Below are 14,631 nucleotides of genomic sequence, written 5' to 3' on the forward strand. Positions count from 1 at the left end.
GCACTTTAGAGTCTCAACATCTTTTTTATATTAGGACTCTGAAATATTATGGTTTTTAATTGTAACAATCCTGCTTTCATTCGTTAAATTATGTGGACATTTCCCTTTTTGAAAGTGTATGCTTGTGTGTGTGTGTATGTGTGTGTGTGTGCACATGTCTGTACACTTTATCCATGGAGCATTCTGCATGCTCAATACCTGGCATCGGATTGTGATCAGGAGACCCCCAAAAATGGTCTTCATGATCTGACAGAGCAATGGAAGCACCATGCTAGAAAGCTATGCTACATATCTCAGCCTGATATTTCAGCTTGATCTGGTTCCATCCCCACCCACCCCGGACTAACAGTGTATCACAGCATTGTCCATTGGAATTCATAGAATCATAGGGTTGAAAGGGACCTTGGACTTGGAGGTTTTCTAGTTCAATTCCCTGCTCAAGGCAGGAGTCCTTATACCATCCCGGACAAATAGTTCTCCATTTTTTTTCTTGAAAACCTTCAACAATGGAACACCCACAAATCCGCAGAGCAAGCTGTTCTATTGATTAATCATTCTCACTATCAGAAAATCCATTCTTATTTCCAGGTTGAATTTCCTTCTGATAAGCTTCCACCTTTGTTTCCTGTCCTGCCCTCAGATACTATGTAGAACAAATCGACCCCTTCGTTCCTGTGTCAACTCTTCAAGTACTGGAAGACTGCTATTATGTCTTCCCTAGTTTAAACATACTTAGTTTGCTTAGTAGTTCATTGTACAGTAATAGCATTTAGACTTGTATACCATTTCATAGTGCTTTACAACCCTGTCTAAGCAGTTTACGGTGTCAGCATGTTGTCCCCAACAATCTGGGCCCTCATTTTACTGACCTCCGAAGGATGGAAGGCTGAGTCAGCCATTAAGAATCGAACTGCTGGCAGTTGGCAGACTTAACCTGCATTCTAACCACTGCACCACCATGGCTCTTATGATGAAGGCCCCTCACCATCTTTGTTGCTCTTCTTTGCACTTTTTTTAGGACCTCAGATCTTTTTGTATTGGAGTGACCAGACCTGGATGCAGCATTCCAAATGTGGTCTCACTATTGTAGTATAGAGTAGTACTATTACTTCCTGTGATCTTGATGCTATTCTTCTGTAGATACAGCCTAGTATCATGTTTGCTTTTTTGGGAGCTGCAGCACACTACTCACTTATACTTAAGTGGCGATCATAAATTCTTCTTTGGGATCTATCTTATGCATTTGCTCTGTGGTACATTATCACAAAAAGACTGCAAGGATCCTACCGCATGAATGTTACACACACACACACACACGCACACACACACACACACACACACACACACACACACACACATATATATATATATATATATATATATATATATATATGTTTTCACGGGTATTTATATGTATGGTATTTAGGTTTCTTCGGATGTTTTCCCATGTCTTAATATTTGTGCTTAAAATATTTTAATATTTTAAAATAAAAGCACAAATATTAAGACATGGGAAAATACCTGAAGAAACCTAAATACTATACATACATACACACACACACACACACACACACACACACACACACACACATAAATTCATTTTAACAAACACTATACAATATTAGCATGAGCCACTGCTTTGTTCATGGAACCCTACACAAGAAAGGTGATTTCAGGATTTCCTAGTTTAGTGCCCTTCTGCAAATTTAGTTTTCTAAGGATTTGGGAACTTAGGTAGTCATCTCACATTTGTATCTTGATTATCAAAGAAAAGAAGATAAAAGCTCAGGTGCCAAGAAACAAATTCAATTGCTCACCACGTTTCCAGCTTCAGCAGCTAATCTGGCAGCATATCGAGCAATTAACCGATGTTCTTCATCCAGTCTGCTAGGACTGTCCAGGACACTGCTAAACAAAAGAGATCTCACATTTACCAATTGGTATTTGCAACTCCAGAATATAAAATCACACCAGGCAAATAAGTGATTGTCCAACATGTCACAGAATTTAAGCAATGTATCTTGGGAATGAATTCTCAAGCTTAACTCATCATGCCCAATTTCATTTCTGCATAAAAGGTAATAAATCTACAATCATGGCTTCGAACTGCATTTTGTTGAAATGCAATATATTTTCCATATAGTATTTCTGGGGGACACTGCATTTATGTAGGCAAGCTCATAACATTTGTCATTTACCAGCATTACTATTTCCAGTATCAATTTTTGAAATGTAAATGTATTTTTTTTAAAAAAATGGGTAAAATATGTTTTAGTATAAATAGTATAAAAAATAACCTTGCACTGACTTTGTGTCACAGCATAAAGACTGGGTTAGTGGCTCATATGTTCAAAACACGAATGCAGATATCAAAACCATATTTCTTCAAAAATGTAGTAGAATAACATTAGCATAAATTTTTATGTGCAGAATTTCTGCCGTAAACCCATTATGTCCCCTAAAAAGGAAATATGGGGGGGAGGGGAAATAAAAGAATAATATATAATGACGAAGTCATACGAATGGCTTGCAAAAACAAAATAAGAAAAATCCAAAGTGAAACACTTGTATTTTAATAGGCAGAAACATCTTGTACTTTGCTTTTCAATGACAAATGTAGTAAACAGTGTCAAATACTTTGGAATCCTAAAATCCAGTCAATGTGAATGGGATTTTTATGGCTGGAGAACATTAAAAACAACTTGTGCTTCCAGTTAAGTTTTCATTGTGCAATTCTTTATTGCATCCTTCAAGCCATTAAGACAAGAAAGACAGAATAACTACAGGTTGCTACTGGATTGGTAGCAAGAGGGCAACTATTTATCACACCAGGTGCCAAAGCAAGAAATTTCCAGCAGTATTTTTCTTCAGATGGGTCCCAAAACAAGACAATTATTTTCTCTACTGAAGGTTTGCTAATTGCCAGGACTGCTGAGAAAACACTAACTTTTAAGAAGAATTAAATCAGAAATCTGATTAAAGGCTGCAATATGAACAGGCTCCCGCCCCCCTTCATAGCATTTCCCCCCAGGTGCAGAATCTGGGGGTATTTTGGGGGGGGGGGGGATAAACCAAATATTGATCCATTGGTTGTGACAGGAATTGATCAACCAGCTTGGTTGACTAGCCTAACATTGTGGGTTGAGAGAGACTAACTCCCCAAAGTCACCCAGGTGGCTTTCATGTCTAATGTGGGACTAGAATTCACAGTCTCCTGGTTTCTAGCCTGGTGCTATCAACTCATATCCATCAGAACCCTGGCAGGTGCCTTCGCTAGACCTAACTAGTTCTTGTAATATGAACAGGCTGTACCGTGACAAACCTGATCACATAACAGTTGACTGATAGAGTTACTTATATCAGAACAATGCCACGTATCAAAAAAGTTCTGTCATTAAAATGAAAACATTTTAATTTCTCAATGAGCTAAAAGTAAACCCAGATTTTTTAAAGCTGAAGTCACAACAAGTTATTTATTTGATTAATGTTGTTTTATACGGGTTTTTTTTCTTTTGAAGGAAACCTGTTTATGGTGCTTCCACATTTTATGGCAGATACATGCAATGCCTGGGACCTGTGGGTACATTTGAAGTGTTGGATGTATCAACTGGAAGCTATCAGGAAAGTACAAGTTACAAGACATTCATTCACCAAAAGTCAAATATTGGAATTGCCCACCACAATCTCTCCATTACCCTCCTGTATACTCTACTTTTAAGAATGACTAAGGAGGCCTGACATATATTTGTAAATATGTTGGAAATTGGCCTACTGATTTCCAGAATGGCAACTGCCCATTCTTTAAGTATTTTTTCTAATATAATATAAACAACTTCCTTCCATTTTGGAAGGAAAATTGAATACCACTTTAAGAAGCATGGCTTTTATAGCACAATGCCCCTTCTAGAAATGATCCCACTCAGAGGATCAAAGGTGCTGAGAGATATTGCATTGCCTATTTTGGCAAGGACCTACTGGCTTTGTCTGTGGGAAGGAATTCTTTTCCTTACACTATTCTTTTTAAAAAGCTGCTTGGCAGCATAAGGCAACCCAACTCTATTTTGCATATCAAAGTAGGCATCTAGCAGGAATGGGCAAAATCAATGTGGCACAATATAGATGTGCACCATTGTAGTTTATCACTAGTATATTCATCCCAGGACTCTCTTTAAAGAAATCAAAATTAATTTCTGAAATTCAGGAATTTGGAAAAGAACTGCAATTACTTCTAGACAAAACTGCTAGAGCTATCCATTAAAACATATTCTCATCAATGACTCAGCTTAAACCATAGAAATCTTGATTCTCCCTATAACAATTCAGTAGTTCATCATTTGAAGTGTATAGGAAAACATTATTCACGTTTCCCCAAATTTAGGAGTTTTTAAGAAATTAAAATATTTCATAATTGTTACATTTCATGCCCAACACTATTTATTTGCCTTGAACCATAGCAAGAAATCGAGTTAAAACTCATTTTGATATTGGTTCCAAATTTCCATCAGATTGTTATAAAACAGAATCTCCTTTAAAGCAATCTTGTTTGAAATCCAATGAGTGTATCCATAAACCTCTCATTTTTAGATTGCCTCTTTTTTCTTCATAACATTTAGTCACAGACCTCCCTTTTGTTAAAAAAAAAATCAGTAATCCATTTTCAAGCAAACATTGATAAAATAAAAATGAATAACCACAGACCTTCCTAACACTTGTTTTAGTGGATGGGCTGGGCCAGCCCGCCCAGCTGCCTATAGAGGGTATCCAACAAAGTTTTGAAAGGGAAAAGAATAATCAACCTGCGTATCCCGTACCCCTTTCCACACACAATCGGCTTGCCTAGCACTAACCGTGTGCTGCTTTGTAGCTGGCTCACATAGGCTGCTATCAGCACATGCTCATCACTGAGCCCATCGGAGGGGGCGAGGCTTTGCTGCAACCTGGGGATACTGAAAGCAAAGGAAGCAAAACTCAACAGAAATGAAGATGAGGTAATGAAATAATGTAAATTATTTGAGGAATATAACATGATTAAAAAATAATAGTTAACATATGTGAATGTTAGAAGGCAGCAGTGACTTAAATAGGCAGGACTCTCCTGTTAGAAGCAAGGGATCAACAAGACATGAAGAATGAGGTAGCCCGTCATTATATTCCTTTTCTCTCCACTTGGGAAACTGCACTATTAATTTGAGCCTGCAATTCTGACAGGCAACTAGCAGCATCATTTCTAGAAAACAAAATACAACAGGTTTCTAATTCATGGAAGAGCAAGGATGTTTATTACTTGGCAAACCCCAACTATAACCACTCTCCTGTGCTTTGTTTGTATGCATTAGCACAGGGGTGTCAAACTCATGCTGTCAGGCGACTCTCCCCCCTTTGCTAAACTGGGTGTGGGCATGGCCAGTGTGTGACACATCCAGCCTGTGGACTGGGAGTTTGACACTCCTGTATTAGCAGATGCATTGTTCTAACAGACATTCAATTTTGATACCCAGTCAAAACAGTCTTCTTTTGATAATCCTACATATTCAAATCCATATCCATATTTTGGGGTCAGCAGAGGACTATGACATTAGGCTGGAGCCTAATGGAAAAAAGATCCCATTTCAACTGTAAGATAGAAAATAAACTCTATTCACTATCTCTCTCTGACCTCCAAAATAGGACATAACATAACCAAAAAATGGAAGAGGCAGGATGTTCATTAATGGAAGTAGGGCCTAGTTAGATAAAGGATGCCTTTGATAGAAGGGGCCTGCTTCCCATATATTTCCTTTCGTACAATATAAAAGAAGACTTAACATAAGGAGAAAAAGGAGGAACAGAGAGATACCTCATTTGTGGTCTCAGAAAGAACAGAGGAAAACAGTTCAGTTGAGTCCTTGGAAAACTGATTAGACATGGGGTATAAACACTTTTTTGGATATCCCAAAACCAAAGCACAAAAACAAACACACACACAAACACAGAGGTAAAAGAAACAAGAAATGCAAGGTGGAGGAAATTATTTTGGACATTTTACATTTCATTAGTTTGTAAATGTAAAATGATTAATGCATATTATGGATATTCTACTTTGCTGTGCCATCTTTTCAAGGGTTGATGTAGGGGTTTCAGGGGTATCAAACTCACGGCCCGTGGGCAGACGCGTCATATGCTGGCACGCCCACCCCTCATTTTAGCAAAGGGTGGGAAAGTCACAGTAAGTCACGTGATGATGTGACGAGGTAAATTTGACACCCCTGATGTATATGAATGTAATGTCATCTTGGATATTCAAGCTAAAAATCTTAAAAACTGCATAAAATTGATTTTTTTCTTAGGGAGATTTTGAACTTAAGAAATCTAATACTTCATATTACCAAAAAACAACAATAACTAGGAGTCTGCTTTACTTTCCTGAAGACTTATGAATTATATTTATATAGGTATTTGTTTTTGAGCTGATTTCATCTTACTGTGCCTAGGAACCGGCTTGCTCAGAGCTGAATAAATTGTCCTGAAGGAGTCAGAACTCATTCTATGCACCAAGATTAGGCAGTTCCTACAGAAATAATGTTTAGTGGTTAATTGCGGACCCTTAATAATGTTACTGAACAATTCAGTAATGTATTGCCCTATTCAGTAACAAATTGCCCTATTTCATTAATTTGAAAAGGGCTGATTGGGTTCATGACATTTTGCTGGATTACTTTATAGTGCTCCACACTGTTGTTCAATAAATCTTTTTCTTAACTGATTTCTTTTTGTCCAGATTGTAAAAAAGTATTCATTGTCACAAATTCATTCTTTGGTAAGTAAAGTGCTGCTAGCAACAGCAGAAGGGATTTATATCATCTGCAGTACACAGAGGCAATTAACTGGAACTGGAACATTCAGAGCAACTTCCATATTCAGGAAAGCTTATGAAACGCTGGATTTTTCTCTTAAAACAGGTAGACAGGAATCTGCAGTAGCTGCTTACTTGGCTATTATCTATTAATCTCCTAGTTTTACAGCTGTTCTCCTTCTCCTAATAATCTGTGATGTAATATAATTGTCTGAAGAAAATATTAATTGCTGTGCATTCACCATCACAAGGCAGCATGGACTGCGCAGCTCATGGCCTCTGCTGAAAATCAGATCTTTTTTTTTCCAATTTGGAGCAACTGACCTTTTGGAATAACATTTATGGCCTAAGAATATTTACAATGCTCCCCTTTGACCCCACAGCTTGCTTTAATGTCATTACACTTTCCAGCTGGCTCGCTTGTGCAGTTTTATGAGCTCACCATAAAGTTGACCTTAGTGGCAACTAAAGCCACTCTGTGCAATAAACTATGGGGCCCTCCACAAGATCCTGATAGCACCGTATCAGAAAGCAAGGAATTAAGCTTCCTTCGTGCAAAAGAGGCAGACACCCTGAATGGCAATGCAATATTTCAAAGTAATATGGCTCTTTGTCTCTTTGGAGGTGAAGAGAAGATTCTCCTCTTCGGTGAAAGTAGTTACTTAAGGTGGGAAGCTCAGGCAAGGGTCCTTCTGCATAGAAATCCAACTGTCTTCAAGGAGTTTTCCATTGGGTAAAATCTGAGAATTTTTTTACTGGTAAAGGATGATTTCCCTATTTGCTAACATAATTTTGGTATTGCTGTTTTTAATTCTTAAAACATTTTATGCTATTGTTATCTGCTCTAACAGACACTAGGCTGGAAAACAGAACATAAATGTTTATAAAACTATTGGAAGTGTGTATGTTAGCATGATTTACACTAATAAACTTCTGCACACATGAGCCATTTCACATCAGTGCCTCAAACTGGAACATCATTTGCCTCACCTTTTAAACAGAAGTCCCACATCTTTGAATTAAAGATCATAGTCCATAATAATACAAATAGGCCAGTCATCTTGAGGGTAAAAGAAATCTGTAGCCCTGATCTACTGAAGTTGCCATTTATATTAGTGTTTCATTTTCTGTATTTCTTCTGAAGTGTTTTTAAATGTGAGATGGACTACAGACATTGCTAAAGTAATAAAAAATGTTAGTTACTTAATCATATTCACATTCTAATTTTCCTTCAAGGAGTTCAAAGATGTTCTTAGGTTCAGTTATTTTCATACCAATCCTGTGAGGTATATTAAGCTGACAATGTATATTATTTGGACAAGAAACACAAAATAAAGTTTTGTGGCTGCTTTTTCAAGGTTGACAATTTATTCTGACAGAACATTTCACAGATGACAATAGGTTTTAGCAGACACAAATCACATTTTCTGAAGACAGATTAACCTTGCAGATGATTTGCAAAACAAGAATGAATTTAAATATTCTATCTTTCTATTCAGAAACTTTTTCTGCTGAAAAATATGCAATAAGAATAAAACTAAGATTACAGTGAGGGAGAATGAGAATATAGGCAAAAAAAAAAACCCCAGTGTAGATACACAGTGTACCTTTCTTGTTCACTGAAAATTAAATTCTGGTTCAGTGAACAACTGGACAGATAAAAGCACTTAATATTCAATTAAACTGGTTCAGACAGGCCTCTCTAAGAAAGGTATTCCTTAACTATTGTCTTTGTTCACATCAGTGTTGAAAGCAATAAAAGGAGTCTTGATAGTAGAACTTAAAAGACTAGCAATTTCATATGGAAGCATACTGTTTTTAGATACTCTTATTTAAATGGTTAAAAACTGAGTGATTCTGTGATGACTAAACTAGGCCTCTCGTATCTAATTCCAATTTGCTTGATGGAAAATCATGACAATACCATATGGAGTTTAAATAGTTTCAGCATTTAAGTATAAGTAGGAAAGTTTGAAAAAATATGGATCCACTGGAAGTTTTCAGCTAAAGGAAATGTTAAGAGACACGTATACAAAATGAAAGATGGGTTTAATCCCAAAGGAGAAGTACTAGTAAGAAGCTGATATCTATAGAAAGTAAGTTGCAAAGATTAAAGCACAAAGGGAAGTGAGCTTGTAAAGAAAATGAGAAGTAACAGAAAAAAACCCTGTTTTGACTATGTTAATAATATTTTTTTAAAAATCAAGAGGTGAGCTTGTTGTCAGGAGATATTGACAGGAGCAAGAGGTAGAAAAAGAACTGAATTCTTCAAAGTAGAACTGTGTCCAAATGGACTTCAGTAGAACAATTGACAAAACAAGGAAAATAAGTTCAAGTAAAGTTGTCCTTTTATGAAGAATACTGACAACTAGAAGTCTCCAAAGTAGAGCAACTAAGATATAAGGAGTCTGGAAGGAAAAACCTAAGAGGTATGGTTGGCATTGTTGGGTATGCTTAGCCTGGAAAATATTTGGGGGGGCAGTTATCTTCACATATATGTGGTTTCTATTAACAATTCAAATATTCTCAATATACTTTTCTTTAAAAAATATTTTTTTGAAATCAAGAGTTAACGGGTAATTGATGGTTTTGATAGCGCCCAAAATGGAATGGGGCACCTAAACTATAAAACTAATTTTAGATTTCTTGTAGAAGTCCAGTAAAAAACTATTGGAACAAGAAGCTAGAATGGATAAACCTTTTGTTACAGTCCAGTACAGAATTTACATGGGGTGGGGGGGGGGAGACAAGGGGGACTTGACATTTTTAGTTCATTGGATATATTTCTCTGATGCACATTGGCATTAAAGATCCTAAAAAGTTTTCTGTAGAACAAATGTGCTATTTTTTTTGCATATTTAAATCAAATGGTGCATTACGTATTTTAAATCTCTGTAACTCCATTGTCTTTCTCAGTATGAAATACAGATCTGTGTCGATACAACACACTGTAGAATGAATTCCTTGTGCAGTATATCATATGAAAGGTGGACATATTGTCCATTGTTCTGTTTCTTCTTCTTTTTTCACAAATCATACGATTACTATCAAATGGTCCCTACTTCCTTATGCAGTAACAAATCCAGAGGCAGCAATATAAAGTTTTGGTTCCTTCGGAGAAGAGCTTGCTCAAGACTGTAATTTCTGCTTTATTTACACTTTCTTATTTATTTACACTTTATTTACACTGCAGGTCATATTGCAAGAGTTAATCAACAAAATCACTGAAACTACATTAATTCCTACAAAAACTGAAAGTCCTCCAAATCTCCTATTCCAGCTAGAATTATCAGAAATTTTTTTTTGCCACTGAATTAAAAAAAAAAAAAGGAAGATTGCTTTTCTTTTCTTCTTACTAGTAAAAGGGCTGGAAAGAGATTCTCAATCATTAAGAAACATTTGTCATTCTAAATGACAAACATTTTCATAAGTCAGCTAAACTCACAATATCTTCATATCACACAGGACTTAGCTGCATTCTTGATTCACAACCAAGTACAGGCATATTAGGCTAAGAGAGAAAATATGACAAATTCAAGAAGATTCATATTAGAAATCATGGGAGGCTTTGATTGATTCAGCTATTGGAAGCACTGCTAATGGGGGTGGGATGCTACCGGTTCTGCTTGGCTCTATAGAACCAGTAGCTCTGAAGAGCAGCAGACACTGAACAAGTTCTGTGTCTGCTGCTGTTTGGCCCACCCTCCCACCTGGGTTCTTACCTGTCCTTTATTTCCTGCTTTTTCAACCTCAGCTACTTTGCGCGGCACAGCTGAGGTTGAAAAAGCAGGGGAAAAGAGGTTTTTCGAATGCTGTACACCTGCGCGCAGCACTTTTCAACTGTCCGGGCAGCACAGCCTAAGGTTAGTTTACACACATGCGCAGTGCATGTCAGGTGTGCATATGTGCAAAGCGCGCATCTGTATGCAAAATGTAATCACCGAATCGGTAGTAACGCCGGTTGAATCCCACCCCTGACTGCTAAAGCTTCAGGTTATCAACTGTATTTCAACTTTAACACAGTAGAGAGATTTGAAAGCTATTAGAGGGAAAAGTAAGAGAAAAATACATACTTGTATGCAGGAATTTTGCAGCTGACTTTTCTATTTATGCAGGATTTTTTAAACCTCAAATTTTTATTTTTACAGTTACAAGTCTCTAACAAATTAACTCAACAGGCTCTCAAGCCTTAACACTTTCCTGCCATTGGCTTTGTATACGTACCACACAGTAATATAATTGGTTTGTATTTTGCTTAGTATGGCCACATTACATTATGGTATAGCACTAAGTACAAGACAGTTCACTATGGCTTACTTTAAAAAAAAATGAAAAAACCCTCCGGTTTAGAATTGTATGTAAAAAAAAGACAGAGATTTATTTCTTTAGCATGGAAATTTACATTCTGAATCCATACTAACCACATGATTCCTCATGAAAACACTTATCAAATTCTTCCTAGCTAAACGTCTGAAACAAAACTCATCACAAGCTTTCAGCCTAAGGTAAGCAAGTCCAACTCTCCAGTAGTGCTAGATATGCTAACACCATAGCTACTTTTTGGTAAAGTAATAGTTCTTACAAGTCAGATTTGACCCTGGCAAATAGTCTTTTTTTAAAACAAAATTTTTATTGAATAAATTGTTAAAAACGTTGGACATGGTGTGATCGTCCTGACAATCCTGTTTGTCATACATATTATGGCACAAGGTACATGTTTTATATATATTTATACAACATTTTCTATTTCTATTCATCCGTTCTGCCAATCCTCCTATCGTTTGATTCTAGATCCTTCCTTTTTATCCACCATTGATAGAATTCATCCCAAACTTTGTAGAATTCTGTTTCGTCTTTATCTTTTATTTCCAAAGTTAATTTATCCATCTCAGCGCAAGTCCAAATCTTTTTTAATACTTCATCTTCATCGGGGATTTCTTTATCTTTCCACTTTTGAGCAAAAGTTAATCTTGCTGCAGTGATCACGTGTATTATTAAATAGATCACCTCTTTTTTGTATTTTTCTGTTATGATTCCGAGTAAGAAAAATTCCAGTTTATATTATGTAGAAAAAGTTCTATGCCCAAGAGTTTTGGCATAGAATTCAGAGGTGGTTTGAGATGACAGGGCAAAAAGTGTAAATAGTCTTCTTGGCAACAGTTCAGAAATACTTTGTCATTGCATTTATTCCTGATTTTTTTCAACTTCCTAGTCTAGTAGAAAACCTAGGATTTCTTGATATTTTTTGTTCAAACACCAATCTGGTTGGTCTCTTAGCAGCTCTCTTAGTTTCGGTTTTAGTACAGCTTTTAATAATATTTTAATCTGTGTAATTTTAATGTTTTAATATTTTAATTATATTTTACTGTTTTATAACTTGTAAGCTGCCCAGAGTCACCTTGTAGGAGAGATGGGTAGCATAATAAATAAATAAATAAATCTCGTCCAACCCTGCTTAACCTTTTCAAGATCAGTCCAGGTTGATTTAATTGCTCCAGTCTTCTGTATGTGTTTTGGTGCTTAGATCAAATCATGTATCTTCAGTAAATGCAGTTTTTTCCACAATGGGCTCTCTACGTATAAGAGCACCCAAGTGCTGAGTATCATAATTAATGCTAAGATACAATTCTGAAATGTTCAGTACTGTGTGTGCCAAACAAACCCGGATGCAGTCTTCAGAAGTCCACCTGGGAACATTGTGCATATGATTTCTGGTTGCAATTAAAAAAAAAAAAGCCGGTGATCTCTGACTGGTCCTGGTTACCTTTGAAATAGCTTATGCCAAACAAGATCTGCTTGCCCGTGGCATGCCTGTGGAATTGCTGATAGTTTCACTCTTTGGGTGATGTGTGGAGAGGGGACTTAGAGAGGAGTATTTTTTATGGAAGGGCTCCTCCTATTGAATGCCCTTCCAGCAGATAGAAGAACCATGTTCTCACTCTCACATTCCGGAAGCTTTAAAAATCATGCCTTTTGGAGACTAAACTGAGGGCGGTCAAAGACACTAGAGTATGATGACTTTTTGATTTTGATTATATATGGCACTATTGTTTTATGATTAGAGAATTATGTTTGCCGGATATTTTGATAATTTTTATCACTGTATTGTTTGTGTGTTCTTGCCTGTCGGCCACAGAATCAAATAACTGAAGTGACCTGAAAATTCACCAAAATCCTGTTCTACCTTCCTTGAGATGAAGCTGTATAGCATTTCTCTCAGCCCCTTTACTTTCCTCCTAAAATTCTGCCCACTTATTTTATCCTAAAAATCAAATCAATCAATCAATCAAACAAATCTAACTACCTGAAACCAGCTGGATTCTATTAGGAACAGGGCATTCTGTATATCAGAATAAACTAAGAATGAACTAAGAATACTAAGCTAAGAATACTAAGCTCAGAAATTATAAAGTTGTAAATAGTGATGGTGCTAACATTACTAATCTCTCAAGGCCTTCTGAAGGGAGAATCCTTGGGAGATTAATGTGTTTTCAAGGAGCATTTTCAGAGGTGGGGGGTTGCTTCAGGAAGCTTCCACTATGAGGTCTTCTTATCCTGGTTGGTGGAGCTTCTTAGCAGGCACTCTTTAAGCAGGACAGAATTGAAAATGGCAGTGTTTGTCCCTTCAACTCCTAGGAAGTGGCAGAAATTAATGCAGTTCATGCCATCTAACTATAATATATAGGAATTGCTATAGTCCTTTATGTCTAATTTACAGTAGCCACTCTACCCAGGCAAGTTAAGAAACAAGTGATATTTACCCTATACAGGTTAAACTTTAAAAATTAAATTTATATAAGAGAAAATAAAAAAGAAATATATTATTTACACAAACAGGAAAACAAGAAACTCTTCATAGTAGAATAGAATAGAATTCTTTATTGGCCAAGTGTGATTGGACATGCGTGAAATTTGTCTTAGTGCAATTATTAAATAATTATTAAATAATTAAATAATATTAAATTATTAAATAATATTAGATAATAATATTTAATTATTAAATATAAATAAAAAGTTGCTCACAGTTGCCCTGTGGCAGCCAATAAATTTTAACAGTAAATAATAAATGGAATTTAAAAAGAAGGTACAACTGAACTTTCCTCACACACAAGAAGGAAAGGTCTCTAATACACAATAGATGCATTACACAATAGATGCATTACACAATTTCTGTCAGAGACAGAAATTGTCAAAAATGTTTTTCTCCTCTTCAGTTGGAAGCCCTTTCAGTCAGCAGCAGGCGAACATTCACTTTCAATGGTTTTCTTAAATCTAACAGATAAAAATGTGATTTTCCAATGATGAGAGCATGCATAGCTGGCAAGTAGGTAACATCTTTTCAGCATAGGCGAGAAAAAGTCCCCCCCAACCCCATACACACACACACTCTTGCTAAACAGACTCAAGGTTTGTTGTGCCTTCGGTTCTTTTTGTAAACTGAACATGTTTTAGGTTCAGTTTGAGAACTCTAAAGGCAATGCGATAATATTAATAAAAGCCTTGCAAATAGAGTCAGGGAGCAGTAAAGAGAACTTTCTGCTTGCAGGAAGCTCTACTTTTTCTTCCATCAAATCCTAATTGATTCATGTTAAAAAAAATCTTACTTATATACATTTGGGGGAGCGGGGAACCCATCAAAGTGTCAAAACAAAGATTTATTCCACAGTCAGCATTTCCACATGCAGTAGTAAATCCAAAGGAAGAGTCTTAGTGTTTCAAAACTGGCTTTAGAATATACCCAAAACCTCAAATACATTTTTGTTTTCTAGAAACAAATACCTGAGTTCAGTGCAGCAATT

The 14,631-nt window shown here is 36.3% G+C and overlaps 1 protein-coding gene across 9 annotated transcripts in view; it reads right to left on the minus strand.

Annotated features, from left to right (window-relative positions):
* DTNB (dystrobrevin beta) overlaps nucleotides 1–14,631 on the minus strand; it is a 111,708-nt gene that overhangs the window by 45,344 nt on the left and 51,733 nt on the right. For 2 of the 9 annotated variants that reach the window (XM_087929167.1, XM_087929159.1), the window contains exons 11-12: nucleotides 4,848–4,937; nucleotides 1,818–1,905 (exon numbers count right to left, since the gene is read on the minus strand). In XM_087929167.1, the coding sequence (XP_087785293.1) occupies nucleotides 1,818–1,905; nucleotides 4,848–4,937 (178 nt within the window). Of the gene's footprint in view, nucleotides 1–1,817; nucleotides 1,909–4,847; nucleotides 4,947–14,631 lie in introns of all 9 variants that reach the window. The other 7 variants (XM_087929163.1, XM_026708608.2, XM_087929191.1 and 4 more) reach the window with 4 other exon arrangements.

This window comes from Pseudonaja textilis, chromosome 1, assembly GCF_049901715.1.
Source record: "Pseudonaja textilis isolate UNSWEBS1 chromosome 1, rPseTex1.2, whole genome shotgun sequence".
NCBI lineage: Eukaryota > Metazoa > Chordata > Lepidosauria > Squamata > Elapidae > Pseudonaja > Pseudonaja textilis.